The following is a 20,266-nucleotide window of genomic DNA, read 5'->3' as shown; positions in this document are numbered from 1 at the left end:
GCTCATCTTAGGGTTTCCATAAGCCAGAAATGATGTGAAGGTGCACTGCAACAACAAAATAATATTCTGTGCTTACCTGATTACTCCCGTGACCATGGAAGATATGCATGTATGTCGACACATTTAACTGTTTTGGCTCCAACGTTGTTGCTGTAGGTATTATCAACTATCGAGAACTTCCTGACAGTAAGGGGTGTTTGACAGTGGAACAAACTCCCTCAGAGTGTAGTGGAGTCTCCTTCCTTAGAGGTGTTTAAACAGAGGCTGGATACATGGCAGAAGGGGGTTGGACTGGATGGCCCTTGCGGTCTCTTCCAACTCTATGGTTCTATGATTCCTTTTGCACAACGACTGCAGGGTTCACTTATATATTCTTGTCAGTTTAGTTTCAATTGAGTCAATGTATTTAATCAATTTATTAAATCAATTATAGTTTGTTCCACAGGGCCATCACACTGTAGAGACAGTGGCAATGCAACTGACTAGATTAACGCACTAGCCTCTTATAGTGCTGCTATTCCACTTTTTCTGCTCTGGCTGCCTCCTCTTGCATTCTAGGGTTTGTAGTTCAATGAGGCCTAAGAGCTCTCTGGCTGAGAATTCTAAATGCCTTTCCTTAAACTGCAAATCCCAGAATGCAATGGGAGGTAGTGAGAGCAGTTAAAGTGGAATAGTAGCAGCATAAGAGTGTATGTGGTAATCTCTTGAATCAATGTTGGTACACCTGTATCTTCCACTTTCTATGATGCACCGTAGGCACACAAATAACACATAAAACTCGGCAGACTGGGAAGAAACACTTTCCTGGCACTGGTCTTTTATTGACCCCCCCTCCAAAAAAAAAAAAAAAAAAAAAATCCAAGCAAAAAGAAAGAAAAGGAAGAGTTGGTCCTGCATAGCAATTGTGGTCTCTTTTCATAAAGAATTACTGTATAGGATTAGCTGATAATTCTTCTTCGGTAAATAATGTTTAGGAGCCATCTGGCAATCAGGTGGACCAGATGATCGACACATATTGAAATGACCAAAAAATACATGTACATATTCAGCCAATTATATGGAGTTTTATATTCTTATGGATGTTATGTGTGTAGAGCTACTCCAGCTAAAGGGTGATCTGAATGGTACCAGGATCCTCCTGCTTTTACAATACTATCTAATGTAAGTTTCCAGAGATAACATGAAGTGCAGTGGGGCTTATTCCTAAACAAGAATGAAGGGTACCTACATATGTCTGTTAGTACATGCATACTTTCACATTTCTGGCCAAATTTGTAGATGGTCAAGAGATATGGCTGTCAACACTAGGGCTAGCAAGAAAGGTTCTTCATAAGCTGTTTTGTTTCAGTGTCAGGGGACAGGGGTTGTCAGAATACTCCTAGAATCTACCCATCTGAGGTCAGGGAAGGAAACACATCCTGAGCTAAAAGAAGAGCCCAACTAGTATTTGTATATGCCAAAATAGCAGTTTAGCAACTTGGAAGCAAGCCAGCTGTGAGAGAACTGAAGGGATTTTTGAGGGATTCAAAACCTCCTGTGCTCTTTCATCCAAACAAAACCAAAATGACCTAGTGCTGCCCTGCCTCACTCCTAGAAAAAGCAGGAAGTTGTTCAACAATATAAATGCAATAAATTTCTTGGCAGTCTACACATGGGTGCCAGAATAAAGTTTAAAGATGAAGTAGCCAAACAAAAACAGCTAGGCTTAATTATAGTTAATAGTAATTTTAAAGTGACCAAATTACAATTTTGTAGTTACAAACATTAATAAGGATACTAGAGATTATTTTTATTCCAGCACTGCAGTAAATCTGTATACAGTGGCGGGGTACAGACCGCCGCTTTGCGGCGGTCTGCCGCCGCCACCGGCTAGTCCGTGGCAGAGCCGGAGCCTCCATACGGCGCGGCTCCCCTGCGGACTGAAAAAGAAGCTCCAAAATGGAGCTTCTTTTTCCGTCGCGTTTGCGACGTAGCGAGGCGCCAGAGGCGCACTCGCTATGTCACAAGCGACGCGACGCGTACGGACGCTCAGCGTCCGATACGCAAAGATGGCGCCGGCCATGTAGAAGGGCCGGCGCCATCTTGTACGGACGGAGTCCGTACTAGGCCCAGGGGCGTCTATAAGAGACGCCCCTTTTTTAAAATGGGACGTCCTCCGGACGTCCCAAAGGGCAATATAGAAAGCCCCAGTATTGTACCAAAAGCAGGGGTGCATACAAGAGATCCCTAAGTACTAAGTACTCTGAGGGAGAGAGAAGGCTGGCCCAGTACCATCAGGGGCTAGCCTGAAGAAGAAGAGCCCTCCCTCCGGTCCATCTGCCTTGGTCCAGGCCTCAGAGGGAGAGAAGAATGCTGGACCTGATTCCCTCCCCCCCCTCACCATTCCCTTCTCCTTTTGTGTCGTGTCTTTTAGATTGTAAGCCTGTGGGCAGGGAACTGTCTGTTATCCCCTCTATTGTAAACCGCTCGGATTCCCAGTGATTGGGCGGTATATAAATAAAACCTATTATTATTATTATTATTATTACTTTGCCCCATTGAGACTGAATTACCCCATTCTGAATACTTTGCTCTGTTTAGACTGAATTACTCCATATTTTACCCAAATATGGAGAATGTGGGTAGGAAAAAAAAGTATCTTATAGCTCCAGTATATGAGATATATTTATTAAGACTATCAGGAACATTATTGACTTAACCTTCCTGCTTCCTGAAGTTCCTGGTAAAGTAAACTTTTTTTTGAATCCACATATGAAATATAAATGGAGCACTACAGAGTCCATCCCTTGTGTAAACTTTATGGTGACCTTTGATGGTTTCAGATATTTCAGGAATTCTACTGTTGTTCTTTTTAGAGATATGTCATGCTACAATGCAGAGACTGAAATTTTCCCTTTTCTATCTCCAAAGCCAAAGAGGCATTTTATAATCTAAATAAAACCAAAGCGTAAGGACAAATGATTATTTATGCTCATGGCTTACAATGACTTTAAATACACTATATTTTTTGCAGCGCAACCTTATGCATGCTTCTTTGAGAGTCCCATTAAGTGCAAGGGGGCTTACTCCCAAATGAGAATGAACAGGATTGCAATATGAATCCCTCAGATTTCACTCCAACTAAAATGAAAGTTCAAGTACCTGAACCAACACTTTCTCACATGAATCCAGCTAGCCTGATCTCCTGCTGTCTCTCTGTGCACTGTTTATCTAAATTTGGGGCACAACACTTGCACTCTGGAAGGGACAACTAAAGACTTTCACTAAAGTTTTGTTCCCTTTCTAGATTTACTATTAAGTGCCTAGGCAACTCCAGTAACTACTGAATACTTGGATCTTGCCATGCTTTGCATTTGAATTCTGTCAGCTCCCATTATTGTCCCTCAAGATCTTTGTGGGAACAGCCCATGTGCTGGGATTCCAGAAAGATATGAGCTGACTAGATAATACGTATATGAAGTGTGGCAATAAGTAGCTGGGCACATTATATTGTGCCCAGTGCAACAACAGCATTTTTGGCTTCAGAAGTGGGTAAAGGAAGTTGACAATTAAAGATTTAAAATTTGGTAGTTGTTCAAATCACATAATGTAAGTTCCTACTACCCTAGAAGAATCCAGCTTGTCCTTGTGAACCATGTTATTTATCCTCAACAGGCTCACAGGTATACCTTACTACTCATACTATTTGATATTTCTAGTTCTATATATAGTTATATTCTATTCTATATTCTAGTTCTATTCTTCTAGTTCTTGGAGTCCCACCTTCAATATGTTCAATGGAAACTCAGTCTAAAAGTATCAAATATTATGTGACCTAAAAACATGGTACTCCAGGCAAACGGTCCTGGCTACAAAGTTTTCAAGATCTTCTGTAATAGGCTACCTAGAAAATTGAGGAATGTGTATGAGCAAAATTTATTACCAGTTGCACAGACCCACTCAGAGATGGAGTGTCTGCCAGGCCTGTACAAAATCACTTTTATTACTTGTCTGTTTGGGCAAGATTTATATATGAAACTTTGGGGGTATGGAGAGAAGGAAAAAAATCAAATGCAAATTTCTGGGTTTAAATATCTGTTATGTTAGATCAGCTAACCTTTATTCAGGATTAGAAAGCGCTGATAAAAAGTACTAGATCAGTTGTTGCAAAGGCTTTAAGGCAGTTTAGTTAGAGAGAAGCTAAAAGAGCTAAATGGTAATAAAGTACACTAAATAATTTGGAACGTGTATAAATGAAGTTTAATAAAAGATAATGAAATGATAACCAGGCAGAAGACCAAACTAAATGTGTATAAACCTGTTACAAATTCACTGGCTTAAACTACCTGTGGATGTTAAGAGTTTCAGACCTGCACCTTTGTTATAAAGGCCTGGTTATAATTTCATTACCTGTTATTAAACTTCACTTATACAAGTTCCAAAGTATTCAATGGACTATATTCTCTAAGAAGTGTGTACACAATTATAGCCTTACCTAGAACCAGGGGCCAATAGGAATGAACACTTCCCAGAGAGTAAACTACACTATATATACAGGGCTCCCCCGGGTTACGAATTTAATTCGTTCCGCGGCGCCATTCGTAACCCGAAAAGCATTCGCAAGCCGAAGCCCCATAGGCGCTAATAGCGAAAGCCGCGATTTGGTGCGAAAAAGCGCCGAAAAGCACCAAATTTTTTTTCGTAACCCGAAATAACCTTCGTAACCCGGAACAATTATTTTTAATGGATTTTTTTCGTAACCCGGAAATTTCGTAACGCGGCGCATTCGTATCCCGGGGTACCAGTGTACTGAGATTTTGTTGACAGGCGCAGGATTGGAATGGAAATAAGTTCTTCTAAATTCTCTATCTAGGTAAATAAATGTTGTCCTAAGTTTATCTCCTCTGGTAATTATGTTTGAGGCTCTCTCTCAAACAGTAGCATGAGAAAAAGTTTTGCTGAACTCCAGACGAGGACTTTTCTTTATATTCCAAAAGGCAAGAAAGGAATTTTCCCCTTGCTCAATGGCTCCTAGATACCACCTACTAGAAGCCAACTGGTCCAGCTGACTGGCTCCAGGGGTGGGATCCAGGCAGTGATGGGCCCAGACAAAAGGGCAGCCTAAACCCAGCCAAGCAAATATACTTATTCTTTTGCCACTTTCTCATGCTGGGCACCATGAGGGATCTGGTAAGAGAGCACTGTCTCATGTTCTTAGAATTCATGGACTTGCACAGTTTATGATAAAGGGGAGGTGGTAATCTATCATCCAAGGTTAAACAAAAAATCACACTGGATACACCCAAGTTGTGGCTTATTGGGTTTGCCTTCAGTACGCATTTGGGACCCAATCACTCTATTGTCTATTCAATATATTTAATTGACAGTCAATATCTTTAATTGACATCTATAGATCCAAAACATATTCAGGTTACAAAAGCAAGAATGGAAGCAGAAATCCCCTTTTTTCTTTGATTTGTGTGGCACAAAGGAATTCTGTATGATGTCAGCCCCAGAAGCTAGCAGAATCCAAACTTGACTTGATATTCTGCATGTGCTCTCGCTGTTGTTTGGTGTAAACATTGGCTTCTCCTTTCTGCAGCCGCCGTCTGAGCGCAGCTTTTTGCTGTTTAGTCAGCTGACGCTTTATCTTCTGTCTGACCAGTTCCTATAAGACATTTAAAAATGAGGCATTAATCTTGTTTGTATGTCACACAACCCTCAAAACATGCTGTATACAGCAGTCACACCTAATATATAAGTTTATAATTTTGCAAATTTTGATGAAGAAATTTTTTTTGGAACTAATAGACAACAATTATTTTCCTTTGACATCTCAGAATAAACTGGAAAGGGTCTGAAAAACTGGTGAGTGTATCAAACTGGTGAGTGTATCAAAAGGCAGACAGGCAAAGACAGAGTGGATTGCTTAGTAATATTCTGAGCCTTTTGAGTACTGAGACATTACTCCCCCTTGGGGTTGAGACTAGTAATGGCATACCTAACAAAGTACTGACATATAGTTCAGAAATTAATTTTACTTTACTACATATAAAAACTTGATTATATACATGCACACCCCAAATCAATCTAACGAACGTTTATTGGGATGTTTTAGGCTGTCTAGGGTTATGGCTCAGATACAAGACAGACAGCTCTACATAGATAAGACTATGATGTAAATAAGTGCTTTCTCAGGTAATCAGTTGTGGGAGACGGGCAATTTTATTTCAGTGTGCCACGGGCTGATACCATAGGTATGCCCAATGGCAGCAATGTTTGTTTCTTCCTTCTTGGAATCTCACCAGGGACCATAGCTAATGGCTCAGGGGTTGGCATAATTTAAGATATCACTGCTTTGAGTACTGCGGATGTAGATCACAGTACTAGGCTTGGACCTAGCAGAGTTTGGTTCAAATCTCAAGGTACTCATGAAACTCAATGGTCATCACTAGTACTCCCTTTACTTTATAGGTACTCTTGAGAATGAAATGGAGCAGGCCCCAAGTTACACTGGTTTGAGCTCTTTGGAAAGGATGAGGTACGGAAGAAACAAGCGAATAAGTTGCTTCCAGAAATTTATGCAAAGAATATGCTTACAAAAGAGGCAAGCAATCCAGCAATGAGCTGGCCCCAAATTCAACAAGGAAATGCTGGGTCCTTGGCTAAATGGCGAGCACCAGCCTAAACCTAACTTTTATTGCCTCTCTAATACCTCAAGCTTGCCATCTCTGGGTATCCATGCACTGGAGGGGAGACTAGAGAATGGGATTTCATGGCAAACAATAGCATACATTTGAGTGGAGGATTTACTAAACACAGGATAATGCCTTTTCTCCTTATTTTTCTATGCTGAAGTAACCCCCCCGAAAGATATCGCTAATAGGGTTTATTTAAAAATAACAACAATACATCTGTGAGAAAAATACTCCAGGGCCATTATGTACAATCAGAATTTTTATTTTTGAACTGTTGCTTAAAAACAACAACCACTTTTTTTTTGTTTGTTTCTTTGCTCATTTTCTTACATAGCAAAGCCAAGTGTGTTGCAACCAATTTTCTTTCTTGGGCAAGATATTTATCCCAATTCTCCTCTTTTAATCACCCCAGCAAAGGAATTTAAAGGTTGCTTTCTAACAGGAATTTAAAGAATTCAGGAGACAAAGAAAGTCTTGTTTCCAGTCCATCCCTTTTGTGAGATGATCCCTGAACTGCACCCATCAAAACAAAGTAGGAACAGATTCCACCTCCATCTCTGCTTGTCAGGAAGAATGTGCCAGACCCTTCTGCTTTTGCTCATAATTGTAAAATTTAAGTTAGCACTGATGAAAACATCAGTTCAAGCCACTATCTTACATCTAGTTACTACATCTATTAAAATGCATTAAATGTATACACATGCACATATAGCCAGGCAAACACATAACAAGTAGCAAGCATGATTTAAGATCTTATGTTAAAAAAGCACAACATGAATCTTTAAAATGTACATTAACTTCTCTGAACTTCTCATCAGTCCCAACTGCATAATAAATTACATAGCCACTTGGAGGCACTCTTGTACAAATGATGCAACCACACAGTTTAGTAAAGAAATGCAGAAATCTGAAATAAAACAACTGCAAGAATACATAATAGGTCCTTTGTCCATTTGTAGGGAAATATATTTCCCTTGGTTGTACACAGTGTACATTAAGTAAGGAAAATTGGAAGTTTGGTCACATTCCAGTGTCCACAGCAGCTATTCAAGCATCGCCATTGAAATTATCCAATAAGAACATTGCCCTGGAGCTAGATAAAATTAATTAATATTTAAAAAATAATGTTATCTTGAACAAAGAATCCCCAATGACCTTCAGAGGCAACTACAACAGTTCATTATCTTAAACCCAAAGGTTCAGGTCTTCAGAAGTTAGCCCACCTGGATTCAATTAGAAGATAAGTCATTTTTGCAAGCTTTAAAGTAATTTTAATTAAGATTTTGAAGATTCTGGATCATTTAAACTTAAGAATAAAGAAATAACAATACTCTTGAATTTTCCACTACAGGTCTCAAAGATCCTACTTTTGTGTCACCCAATATGACCCACACTGCAGCAGCCAGTATATTTCCAAAAGACTAATAAAAAGTCCATTAAAGGCAAAAATGCACTGCAAAAGGCCAACTGTACTTGTGAACCACTATGTGGGAGATGATCTTGAGGAACTGTGTCTTAGGCATAAAACTTACTGGAGGAATTGTTGAACGGCTCCCAGCACTATCTATTGATGTCATACTCATGGTTCTTGTTCTGTGGTCATTGATATGAAACAAAGTTCCTTCATCTCTGCAATACAGAAATTATGTTTTTACTCAAGACACTGTTAATCTATTTTTTATTAATCACCACATCCAAAACAATCCTGATGGAAGCCTTTACCTTTGCAAATGCTAACTATGTCATGGATTAAAGTGGATAATAGGTAGAACCCACCAGGAAAACTAGTCACTCAAATCCTGCTGGAATGAAAGGGACTTGAGAGGGCCTTCTCAGGGATATTTACAATGGACCTTCTGCATTCGCTGGGATTAGGGACACAGGACTCCCATGAAAGTAGAAAAATCGCAAATAAAATAACACTTTTTAAAAAAACACACTGAATCCCATTGTGGGAGAAAGGCAGGATATAAATCCTTCAAATAAATAAATAAATTTACTTGAGAGAACATCTAGGAATCTCTAGGTCCTCCAGAGCAATTCTGTGGTCAAATCTGCCAGAAGTTGACCATGGAATTGCACTAGAGGACCTACAAATGCCTAGAGAAGTGTTCTCTAGGAATCTCGAAGTCCTGCAGTGTGACTTTTGACAAAAGATGACAGTAAGAGTTACGTTAGAGGCCCTAGAGATTCCGAGAGAGAACATATTAATCAAATTTGTGAATAATGAAATCTGCAAAGTCAAAGTAAACACGGAGGACCCACTGTATATAGCTGGTATAAAGATGGGAATGGCTCCAGGGGTGGGGGTGCACTGAGGGCATATTTAGGGTTTTTTGTAAAAAAAAATGACTAAGATATAAAAGTATATATATGTATGGAAAGTAGATAAATCTGTTTCGTTTTGTAAAATCTCAAAAATACTAAATAAAAAAGAGGACCAACTGTAGTTTATTGCTGTTCTTGTAATTTTAAATCTTTTACTGCTTGCAGGAAGACCGACTCATAAACACTCCAAAAATGTGAAGCTGCCTGAACGGCTACTTTTTTGCCTGTCAGACTTAGGTGATTATATTTACTGAATTTGGATGAAGGAATCTCCCTTTTCAACATCATTCCTCCATTCAAGAAGCAAAGAAATACAGTGGGACCTTGGTATCCATGGGGAATCCATTCCCCCTCAAGTCTCGTTGTCCTCAATGTTGGCGTGTGCATGCTGTTGTGCCACCATTAAGGACAGCCCCCATTGCCCCCATTGGCGGCTTGTGCATGTGGCTGCACTGTCCTTAGAGACAATAGGACAGGGTCTGTCCCTAATGGTGGCACAGCTACATGCATGTGTGGCCATTGGGAACAATGGGGCAGCTTGCCATCCAAGGATTCTTAAATCCGTGGATGCCAAGGTCCTATTGTAAATTATTTCATTAAACATGATACAGGCTGGGTACCATGGTCATTCCAGTGCCCAGAACTGATGAACAGTGAATAGGAACTGAAAGCAGAAATATAGACAATTTGTTATAATTTGATGGAATACATAATTTGGTTTTAATTCACAAGAAGACTGAATCAATCAGGACTGAGTTTATGCTATTAGGAAATGACCAAAAGATGTAAGCAGACTATAAGCAGCACAATTTTAATATTTCCCCATGAAGGGCATTGTGTAATAATTGTAACTTCAGTACACTATCAGTATAATGTATTCTTATAGCACTAGCCAGCCAGTCAGAATGTTAGACTACAGCAGGAAAAAGGCAGTGTGCATGTTAACATTTGAAATAAACCCAGGATTTTTAATCTGAGAAATGCACAATTCTTTTCAAAATCCATAATACTTCAAAGGGGAGGGCGGGAGGATCTTTGGGAAAGGGAAAAAGGATAAAAGCATGGGAAAGTCTTTGAATGATGAATGTTAATCTATACCTGAAAGGCCTGCATTCTTTGTTTAATGTGGACAAGTCAACTAGATCAGGACATTCATCTTCATACTCTTTGTCAGCAGGATCTTCTCCTTGACTTGTCTGATCTTCAATTTTGGTAGATTTTTCAATTTTCTTTTTATCCTCAGAAAAATCAATTACAGAACCTTCTGTGTTAGCCCCATCGGCAGCAGCAATAAATTGTCCTTCAATTTGTTGTAAGGCACAGCTGAACTCCTGCAGCTCTAAACTTTGTTCACTTTCATCTGTACTATCCTCTTCACTGGTTTGTACCAAAATTTCAGAGGCTTTCTGTTCTTTATCAGTCTTTTGATCTGTGCCACTACCCAAAGTTGCTCCCCCTTCAGGGCTTTGTGTGTCAAAAGTTTCATGACCCTCATCATGAGGGCAAACTGGGTAGAGAAGCTCATCATCTTCCTGCATTTCTTTGGTGTAACCACTGGCTGCAATTTCAACATCAAGAGAACATTCTCTTCTGGCAATGGAGAAAGAGGGAAAAAGGGGAAGTCAAGTGTGAATTATTTCTCTGTTCAGAGTGAGTAAACCTTTACAAGAAAGCAATTCTTCTAAAGCAGGGGTGAACAAAGTGTGGTTTGTGAGCTGCATGAAAGGAGATTTTTTAGAACCTTTCAAGGGAACATGAATCTTGAAACAGGCTCCTGGATGTTCTAAAACATAACCATTTCTTGAACTTAACTTCAGCATTAAACAAAAAGGGTCTGGATAATGACTGGAAACAGTAATTATTACATTATCTCCAATCAAAATTAATTTCTTCAGTAAAGCACCAGTTCTCAAACAAAACATGGAACTAAACATCAAGACAATCTGTGGGATGAGTACAGGCTATGGTAGCTTCTTTGATTAGCAGGAGATGATGCAGTCTGCTTTTCTGGTTGTACCTCTTATGCAAGTAGAGATTATCTCACTCATCTTTAGAGCCCTCGTACTTTATTGTTTCTACTAGCAGACTGGTAAATTTTTGTTTTGATTACAGAATAAGCAAAGTAAGAAGCAAATATTTTGAAACACTATCAGTCTAGCAAAATTAAATGTACACACCATTGGAAATCACTTGCCAATATCTAATCTGTAACTGGTGCTAAATTTGCACTTTGTACCACTGGATCACATTTTGCATAGGAAATGTAATGTATGACATTGGCTTTCAACAGGAACAGTACACTCATGTAATGGCAGCATCTTAAAAATCATGCTACTGCAAGAATATTTTTAATTAAAAAAAATCATGCTATTGCAGTTGCAGAAATCACAGTGAAGACATTGTAAGTCTACCCATGGAGGTGTGGTTGACACTGAGCTTCAGAATGGCAAATGCCTTGCTAAAGGGTGAGGACAACACAAATGTATTAACTGGGTGGAGGAGGAATTTGAAGTGTGAAGTGTAGTTCATTTCCACACACCTTACCTAATATCCTTGAACATTGGATAAAGTTCACTTTCAAAGCCAAAGCGCTTCATGAAGAAATCACGAATGCATTTCACATCTCTGTCAAAATACCTAATGAAAACCCAATAAATTTATATCATTTATATCATCCTACTAGTACAGCTTCAACAAAATGCATACATGAAATGTATTTGAGTTCTTTTCTCTAAGCCATACAAAACAGTCCCAAATACATGTGCCACCTGAATCCCACTTTGTAGGTTCTGTAACTCCCATTTAAAAACAACAACAAAAATCTTCACATCATTTTTAGGTGGACTCAGTGTATACTTCATTTTGCTACATGAGTGCTGCATCCTTTCTTTCTGAATGTAGTTATCTGTACAGCTAGGTTGCTAAGCAAACAGAGAAGGAACAATAACTTGCTTAACATTGGCCAGATTATGAGCCTCTAATATTTAGTCATTTGAAAATCACCTGGAAATGCCACCTACAGCCTCAAAAGCCATCTTTTTATTCTCTCTCAAATGACTTCTTTGCCCTCTGTTTCTCCTTCAAAATGTAGTACATCAAAGGTATTTAGGTATATGGTGGGAGGGTTAGGTCTGTGAGAATTATAAGAGTGGAAAATTGGCCCCTGGCCACCACACAATTGCCAAGCCTTGATCTACCAATATCATAAAACAGTCACAACTTGATAATAAACAGAGGAAGTCCACATACCATTCAGCATTTGGATGAGAAGTAGACACCATTTGTGGGAAATCTATCATTGTGATTTGATCTTCGTTATCCAACATGAGATTGAACTCATTAAAATCACCATGGATCAAACCATGGTTAGCAAGTTTGACAATTAATTCCATTAATTCATTGTAGAGAGAGGCAGGATCTTCAAGCTGGTGCACTTGACATCTATACAGTAAATAAAAAGTCAGCTTTGTGAAAGCCAAATTCTAATATAAATTGAACTAAAAGTTCTAATTAGGAGAAATTACTGTTTTGTGAGTGTAATCCCCAGGACCTTCAATGAATTTACAAACTATAGACCTGATGATTTTCAGTACAGTTGCAGACTTATGAAAGGGCATATTCACTAGTTGGCCATTTGGAAAATGAGATGTGAGATATGTGATTTTTTTTTAAAAAGACTATAAACAGACATGGCTAAGAAACATACAGCAGTCCGCCCTTATCCCCAGTTTCTGTAGTTTGTTTCCCATGTTCAGCCATGATCCAAAAATATCACGTAGTCCCCCATGATATTTTCATACTCCACCATAATATTATGTAGTAACGGTCCAAAATTATTACGTAGTCCCCCAAAAACATTACTAGCATAGGGTTTGGTCCTATCCATGGTTTCAGGCATCCCTTGGGGATCTTGGAATGTATGCCCCAGATATGGGTGGACTACCGTATGTAAACTATATTCAAAGAAAGGGAATGGTTTACAAAAACTGTTTTCAGAACAGAGGATTTTAGTGTACTAGAGTATGTTGAGAGATCCCTCCCCACAAATGATCAAACCTATCATAAGAACAATCAAACTGCTGCTCATTATTACAGTTTTGCATCTTAAATCTAACCAAATGTATTACAGTGCGCCCGCGCCATACGCGGCCTTGAGCATACGCGCTCAAGCCGCGGGGCGTGCGCAGGGCGGAAGGGGCGGCGCGTCCCATTCAATTGAATGGGCGTGCGCACCCGTTGCGCCCCGCGCGCCGCCGCACACGAGCCCCATTGTTTCCAATGGGGCTCAAGCATAGGCGGAATTCGCCTTATGCGGCGGGATCCGGAACGGATCCCTCGCGTAAGGCAAGGACGGACTGTATTTATTTTATTCCAACCATGGATTCTACATCCTTTACTTTTGAACATACACAATATCTGGGCAGCTAGGAAAATGCTAGGCAAACAAAAAAACAATTGCTTTCCTGACTGTTTGGTCAGAATATGTGTCCTCAATATTTTATTCCTGAACCTGAGTCTGCCTGCAAACAGTGTAAAACAGAACACAAATGTACTTTTATCTGGTAAAAATTAGCACTTAAAAATACAGATCTCGTCCCTTGAATCTATAACATAAAAGCAACATTTTAGCTTGATACAGGTATATACAATTCATAAGAAGTCAAGAAAACAAAAGAATCTCTTGTTTATAACAGAGAGACAAGACTCATTTAGCAGCTCCCTCATGTCTAGGTGGGTTTTTTTTGTTAAAGTTACTGATATTTACTTATTCAGGGGAACAAATGTGTGCCACCACCATGCAGAAAGATTAATATGGAAACTTGCTTTTTGTATGTGTCTATGTGTGTGTGGGGATATATATGCTGACTGATTTCTTGCATTTAGCTGATTTCATTACTGGAAATATACAAGCCTGTTCTACATATTCTTTGCAAAATATGTACCCATCATAAGACATGGATATGCATCATAGGCTGCTTCCAGTGCAACACTACTGAAAGGAATCTCATACAAGAGGCATTCTGTCTTCTGCAAATCTTCTAAAACATCTCCTGTACTTACACTGTATTTGATACAATTCCAAATATAACTTGCTTGTAAACTATATTGCCTTTTCAGAACAAATCATTGCTGGTTGTCCTTTATGACTAAAAACAGTTTGAGAATTTTTATTTTTTATTTTTAGCCATCAAAGGAGTTCCTTCAGCCAAATTATTATTTTATCCATTTTGCAATATCTTTTGTATGTATGATATTTTAAGAGCTTATAACAAGTGCTGAATATCTAAAAAAGAATTTTCTTTTATTACTATTCAATTAATTCAAATTTTGAAAGTGATTCCTTTTCGATTAAACAGCTCACTCCAGATGGCTGCTTATCATATTTATAATGCGTCCATCATTTTTTTTTTGCAACCACAGCTGATTTAGTCTTGATCCAGGAATAAAAATGAAGGTCAGATTGGACACTAATGCCTTTAGCTGTGCTAACACACTCAGTCAGCACTTTCTGGCAAACTTCAATGACTGCACACTGTTGTTAAAATAACTCCAGAGAATAATATTGAGCTAGTGCTAAGCATTCAACAGTCTTAACTCCTCTCCAGATTTTCTCATCTTTCTTTCATTGTAATGTCAACTGTCTGTTCCAAAAAGGCCCCACAGCAGAACAACAAATGGTGTAATTCCAGGACTTGCTGTGTGAACATATAGGTTTGGACAGAACAAAAACAACAATTTTTGCAAACTGTAAGTTGCAAGGGAAAGCACTTTCATTTTAAAATATGATGCTTAGAAATTTTAGGCATTTTATAAAACAAATAAAAATAAATAAAGGTAACATCACAAAATGTTAAACTGCTGTTATAAGCAACTTTACTAAAAACATCAAAGAGGCATAAAATGAAACTGAGTTCTGACATTATACTGAAAGTCTAATATTTGACAGTATCTTCTTGTCAGGACAAAGGGCTAACAACCTATTAAAAAAAAGAAAATTACTAGTAATATACAGTCAGTTCTGTTTTTGTGGGGGATCTGTTCTCGATCCCCAGCGAAAATGAAGACCCACCTATATTCAAGCCCCACGGGTACGAATGGGGCACGTGCCTGCAAGCCCATGCAGGGCGTGCGCTGTGAGAGCACGCCCCACTGAAAATAATGGAGACTGCCCCTCCATGAATATTCAAGACCGCGGAGCTCAAATCAATGAGAAAGGAGGGACGACAGTAATTTACTTGCCTAATCACAAAAGCTCACCTAGAAGATGACTCCCCCCTTCCCATTTTCATCAACTGTTAGTTGTTCATGCAACATGAACAAGACTTAACGAAAATAACCATTTCTCCTAAGGAAACTAATCACATGCTTTATTGTACACTCAGTATTTTTCAATTTCAGATGTAGTTCGACGGCATTTTACATAATCAACACAAACATAACTTAGATATCCAATTCTTTTCAAGTTAACCAGAATTGGTTAGTTATCAGCCAGTCTTCCCCAGCCAGCCACCCTACAAATGTTTTGGATCAAAACTTATACTAGGTTCCACTTCAAGCCTGATTGCCAGGACATCTGGAGACCAGGTTGGGGGAAATTTGGTTTAAGTAAAAGGGAATATACAGAGGCAGCTTGTTTCTCAGTTCTGAAAAATATACTTTGCCATCTTCATCAATGAATTCGGTATCCAAGGATTCAACCATTCATGGCTTGAAAATATTAATGTAAGTGTGTGTCTACACACACACACACACACTCCAAAAAGCAAACCTTGACTTTAGCATTTTATATAAGAGACAACAGTTTACTATGCCATTGTATATAACAGGACTTGAGCAGCCACAAATTTTGGTATTCATGGGGGTCCTGGACCAAAACCCCAGTGGATAACAAGGGCCAACTCCACAGAAAAGTAGGTCCCTTGTACACAGCCAGATTAATGGCTCATATAGTACAGTGCTGTCAACCGGAGCAAGCAATGATATTTAGCTCATGTAGGTTAGCTTATTCTCAACTTTGGGGCAAAACAAACTGGCAATAATAGCTGGCTGGAGGGTGGTGTGGGGGCATGGCATCCACCCACCACATGCCCCGACTCCGCCCCCATGCTGGAGTCACACTGCCCACCCACCCAGATGGCAGGCAGTGTGGCAACGCTCCTGTGGTACAGCATTTAGATGCCACATGCCACAGGAGAGGAGAAGAGTTGTGGTAGTGGTAAAAGGGGCACCTTTTCCCCAGCACAAAAAGGAGCAGCTTTCTCCTGCTCCTTTTTGTGCTGGGAAAAGGCCAGATAGGGGCTGCGGTATGGGCTGCTGTGGTCCCAATCTGGTGTAGTGCCGCCCCTTTAGGGCCATCTGTTTTTGGCCTTTGATACTCAAAAAATATCTCTTCTGAATGTTCACTCTGCTTTCTCACTGAATTCCTAGATTAAAGACATTTACACTGGTGCAGTGCAATGCACCTTTTCAAAATAATGACTTGAGTATCAGCATTGTGTATTGGCCTAAGAAGTCAAACAAGGATCAAGAAGTCTTGGGTTTGAATCCCCTCTAAGAAAAGTTTACATTTATTCTGCAATCACATATATTGTTTTTCATTTTCTGAATCAATAGCCAAAAATAACAGCTATTGTGATCTTTTTCTATAATCACAAATTGATCTCTGTCAGTCTGTCAGTTTACCATGAGGTAAGTACACTGAATCACTTGTAAGAATACAGGCTTTTATAAATTATTTTCTCTATGCTGTCAAGAAGACTGTAGTCTACCAAAGGTCATGCTGCCAACTTCTTTCTTTCAGTTAGTCTCAAAGGTGCTACAAGATCTCTCTATATACTACTTACAGTGGATAGCCATTGACAAGTTCCATTACTACTGCATGTCTATTGTAGTCATATGGTTTTGGAACTGGAAATTTTCTGTCATGCAAAGCCTGGTTAAAAAATAGGGGGTGGGGAAAGAAGAAGAAATATTTAGAAGATCAGCTCCACATCCATGCCCTCCTTTTTCTCATGTACTGTTAGGGCAAATTCACAGTCCAATCCACTAATATAATAACAGAGAGCTTGAATACTGAATACTACTTGTTGGCCCAAATATAATCAGTTGCTTGTAAGTAAAATAACATTAACCAAAATTCCATCCAATTGCATGAATGAGAAAAGGACATGAATGCCACTGAAGCAGACCAAAGGGATTGTAACTCAGTGGCAAACCATCTGCTTTTCATGCAATTTCTGGGGTCCACACAATCATAGCACAATGATTCCATTTTAATTGCCATGAAAATACCCTATAGAATGCTGTAGTTTAATTTTTAAATGACATTTATTTACATTCAAAAGAAATCTCAGTTACTTGCAATTATGTTCCAGTGTAACAAAAGCAGGAAAATAAAAATACAAAAGGAATAAAAATAACATTGATTGCAATTTGCTCTAAAAGTTGACCAAATGTCCAAAGATGTCCTTTTCTAAATTTCATCTATACATCATTCTTTTACATGTTGCAAGCATTGATAGATTTTTCTATCCATTGGATCACAGGGGGAGAAATAATACATTTACCTTAATAGCAATCTTTTAGCAGCTAAAAGGGCATGATAAATCCACTTCCACTGGTGATTAATTTAGAAAAAGCTGGTAAATAATTCAAAATATGCACATCCCTGAATATCAAGGAACTCTACAAAACCAAATTTACTCATATGATTACTTCCTCCCAAAATTCAACTATAATGGGATTCCAAAAGATATGCAAGACACTGTGGCAACCACTACACTCCAAAGAGCAAATTCTGCTGTAAAAGACAGAGTCTGAGATGTATAACTATAGTTATGGCTATACACGTTATACCTACATAAAATATTGTGTGTGTGTGTGTGTGTGTGTATTACAGATGTTGAAACCGATGGCCACTGTTTAGTCAGAACTGGATATTCCATTTCTTCCTTCCATTTTTTTCTGTAAACATCTCATGTCATATTTATTTATAGATAACAAATTTACATATATCAATTGTTGGTTTGGATACCTGACTGGCCTCAATTAATGTCTCTAATACTAAGGGAATTTTGGATACTTCAAGCCAAATCTGGATTGTAACAAATGTTTCAGTTGTAGATATTGTCATTTAATTGACAAGTAGTTTAAACTGCTCTTGTAAAACTGAAAAAGGCAAAGCTCATCATCAGCAACAAGTAATCTGATTTAACTATTATACTATCTATTTGAATAGAGGCAGTAAAAGAAAAATATATAATAATGCAGTGTGAAACAGCCATATGCAGTTCCTGGTAGGACTAGGAAAAAGCCTGTTCGTCCAGTCAGTGATGATAATACTATGCTAGAGAGACCAATGGTCTGATCCAGTATGAAGAAGCTCCCTATGTCTATCTAAGCCAGGATCCTGTTTTTAAAGCAACTAACCAGACACTTCAAGAAAGTCTAAGAGGAGATCATGAAGGCAACAGCCCTTTTCCATGCCTCCCCAGAGTTTTTTTTTTTTTTAAATTATTTGGACAATAATATCCAGAAGCATATTTTCTCACCCCCCCCCAGAAAAAAACTCCTATGTGTTTTTATTCAAGAAGCAACACTTCCAGCTATGCTTCTGTTCTCTTTTTATTGAATAGCATTGAGGCAGAATGCCTTTAAATATGGAGATTCTACTTAGCTGTCATGATAGATCAAAAGCTGCTCTAAAGCAACTTAAGAAACTAACCATTCCTATAACCTGCTGTGGCAAATTTACCAATAAACAGAATTAATTAAGCACTATCTTAATGCTTTCTATACCTATATGCCACGGCAATATATATTTATATAAAGACATTACAATACTGGTTGTTTCCTGCTAGGTCTTACCATGGATTTTATCATTTTCACCCAAACCCACTGAGTTTTCAAAGGGTGGCTGCCGCTTCAGGTACAGTACAAACATTAAAAGACATCCTTGGATGCTATGAAAGCCTAGGTAGGGGCACAGGGAGGATATAATCAGTTAAGCAAGAGCCAATTTATTAAGGCATTATGGGCATAATCCATCAATTTAATTTGTGAGGAAGAAGTTACAAGAAACCATTGTAGACTTTTTGCTCCTTTTAACCCAAGTCTACCTACTACAGGAACAGCATCAAAATATCAAAAAGAAACCAATACCTTCATGTAGGCAAATTCTTTCATTGCAGCAAGACGTGAGAGGTAGAGCCATGACATCTTGTGTCTGTGTTTATGGTAATCACGTTTATTTTTTAAATTCCTAAAGGATGTTCGCCCAAGCCGATGTAACTTTAATGCAAGTTGCTCCTCTTCTTCATTTGCAACAATATAAATATCTTTTAAAAACAGAATTTCAGTCAAATTAGGGATATTGTAAAAACATAATTGTGGCACACTTAAATTATACTTTTGTACTACTCAGTGAAGATATTCTAGAATGCTACATATTAATATAAGCTTTTGAACAGCAGATCATTAAGGTTCATCAGACCAAGACTAGTTGGATATATGTTACTGCTAAGAACACAGATCAAATAGTTAGAATCCTTTAGAGTTTGCAACACTGAATAATAATTAAATCTTTAGGATAGATACTACACAAACAGAAAATCTCTGCACTGACATTTAAATCCCTCCATTAGATTGTATTACAATAAATAAATATGCTTTCTCATACCTGATTCTTTTCCAACACCCATTTGGTTTCCAACTGAACTGATAACTTGTCGAGAAGAAAGAGTTTTCAAGGCAAGGTAATCATATCCTCCATTAGTTAATCGATAACCCTGAACAGCTGAAGAATTAAAATAATCACAATGGGAAGTTAAATGTGCCTGCGTATCACTAGCAATGTTCTTTTAAATCACAAAAATTAAGCAAGTTAACTGTCTTCCAAAATAAGGGAGTCTTAATCTTTTCTAAGGGCTAATTTGAATTCATAGAAACCACATAGATTTCGTGTCTGCTCTGGGCTGGACTGAAAAGGCTGAAACAAAAGAGATTTAAGGATATCTCAGACAGCAACCAAATATACCAGGTAATGGTAACTTACTCTAGTTTTGAATGTTCGCATTGATTGATTGATTGATTGATTTGATTGAAATTTTATTTATATACCGCCGTTCCTATGATCACGGCAGTTTACAAAAGAAAATGAAAATACAATATAGTACAGATTACAGATTCTCCCCCTGGAGAAACGCCGCTCCGGCGGCAAGGAAGAGTCTCTCTGGGCCGCTCCTGCCCAGGTGGAAAGCGGG

General features: G+C 38.5%; 2 protein-coding genes across 2 annotated transcripts in view; one reads left to right on the top strand and one right to left on the bottom strand.

The window, feature by feature from the left end:
• LOC121920651 (leucyl-cystinyl aminopeptidase-like) overlaps positions 1-20,266 on the top strand; it is a 409,227-nt gene that overhangs the window by 146,936 nt on the left and 242,025 nt on the right. The gene's annotated exons all lie outside the window — the stretch shown is intronic.
• RIOK2 (RIO kinase 2) overlaps positions 5,355-20,266 on the bottom strand; it is a 15,808-nt gene continuing 896 nt past the window's right edge. The window contains exons 2-9 of the mRNA XM_042448332.1: positions 19,684-19,800; positions 19,167-19,342; positions 16,850-16,938; positions 12,255-12,446; positions 11,550-11,642; positions 10,104-10,595; positions 8,210-8,306; positions 5,355-5,647 (exon numbers count right to left, since the gene is read on the bottom strand). Coding sequence (XP_042304266.1) covers positions 5,486-5,647; positions 8,210-8,306; positions 10,104-10,595; positions 11,550-11,642; positions 12,255-12,446; positions 16,850-16,938; positions 19,167-19,342; positions 19,684-19,705 — 1,323 coding nt within the window. The 5' untranslated portion in view covers positions 19,706-19,800 and the 3' untranslated portion in view covers positions 5,355-5,485. The remainder of the gene's footprint in view (positions 5,648-8,209; positions 8,307-10,103; positions 10,596-11,549; positions 11,643-12,254; positions 12,447-16,849; positions 16,939-19,166; positions 19,343-19,683; positions 19,801-20,266) is intronic.

This window comes from Sceloporus undulatus, chromosome 2 (genome assembly GCF_019175285.1).
Source record: "Sceloporus undulatus isolate JIND9_A2432 ecotype Alabama chromosome 2, SceUnd_v1.1, whole genome shotgun sequence".
Lineage (NCBI taxonomy): Eukaryota > Metazoa > Chordata > Lepidosauria > Squamata > Phrynosomatidae > Sceloporus > Sceloporus undulatus.
The sequence above is the reverse complement of the archived record's forward strand: the minus strand, read 5'-3'. Positions and strand labels throughout refer to the sequence as shown.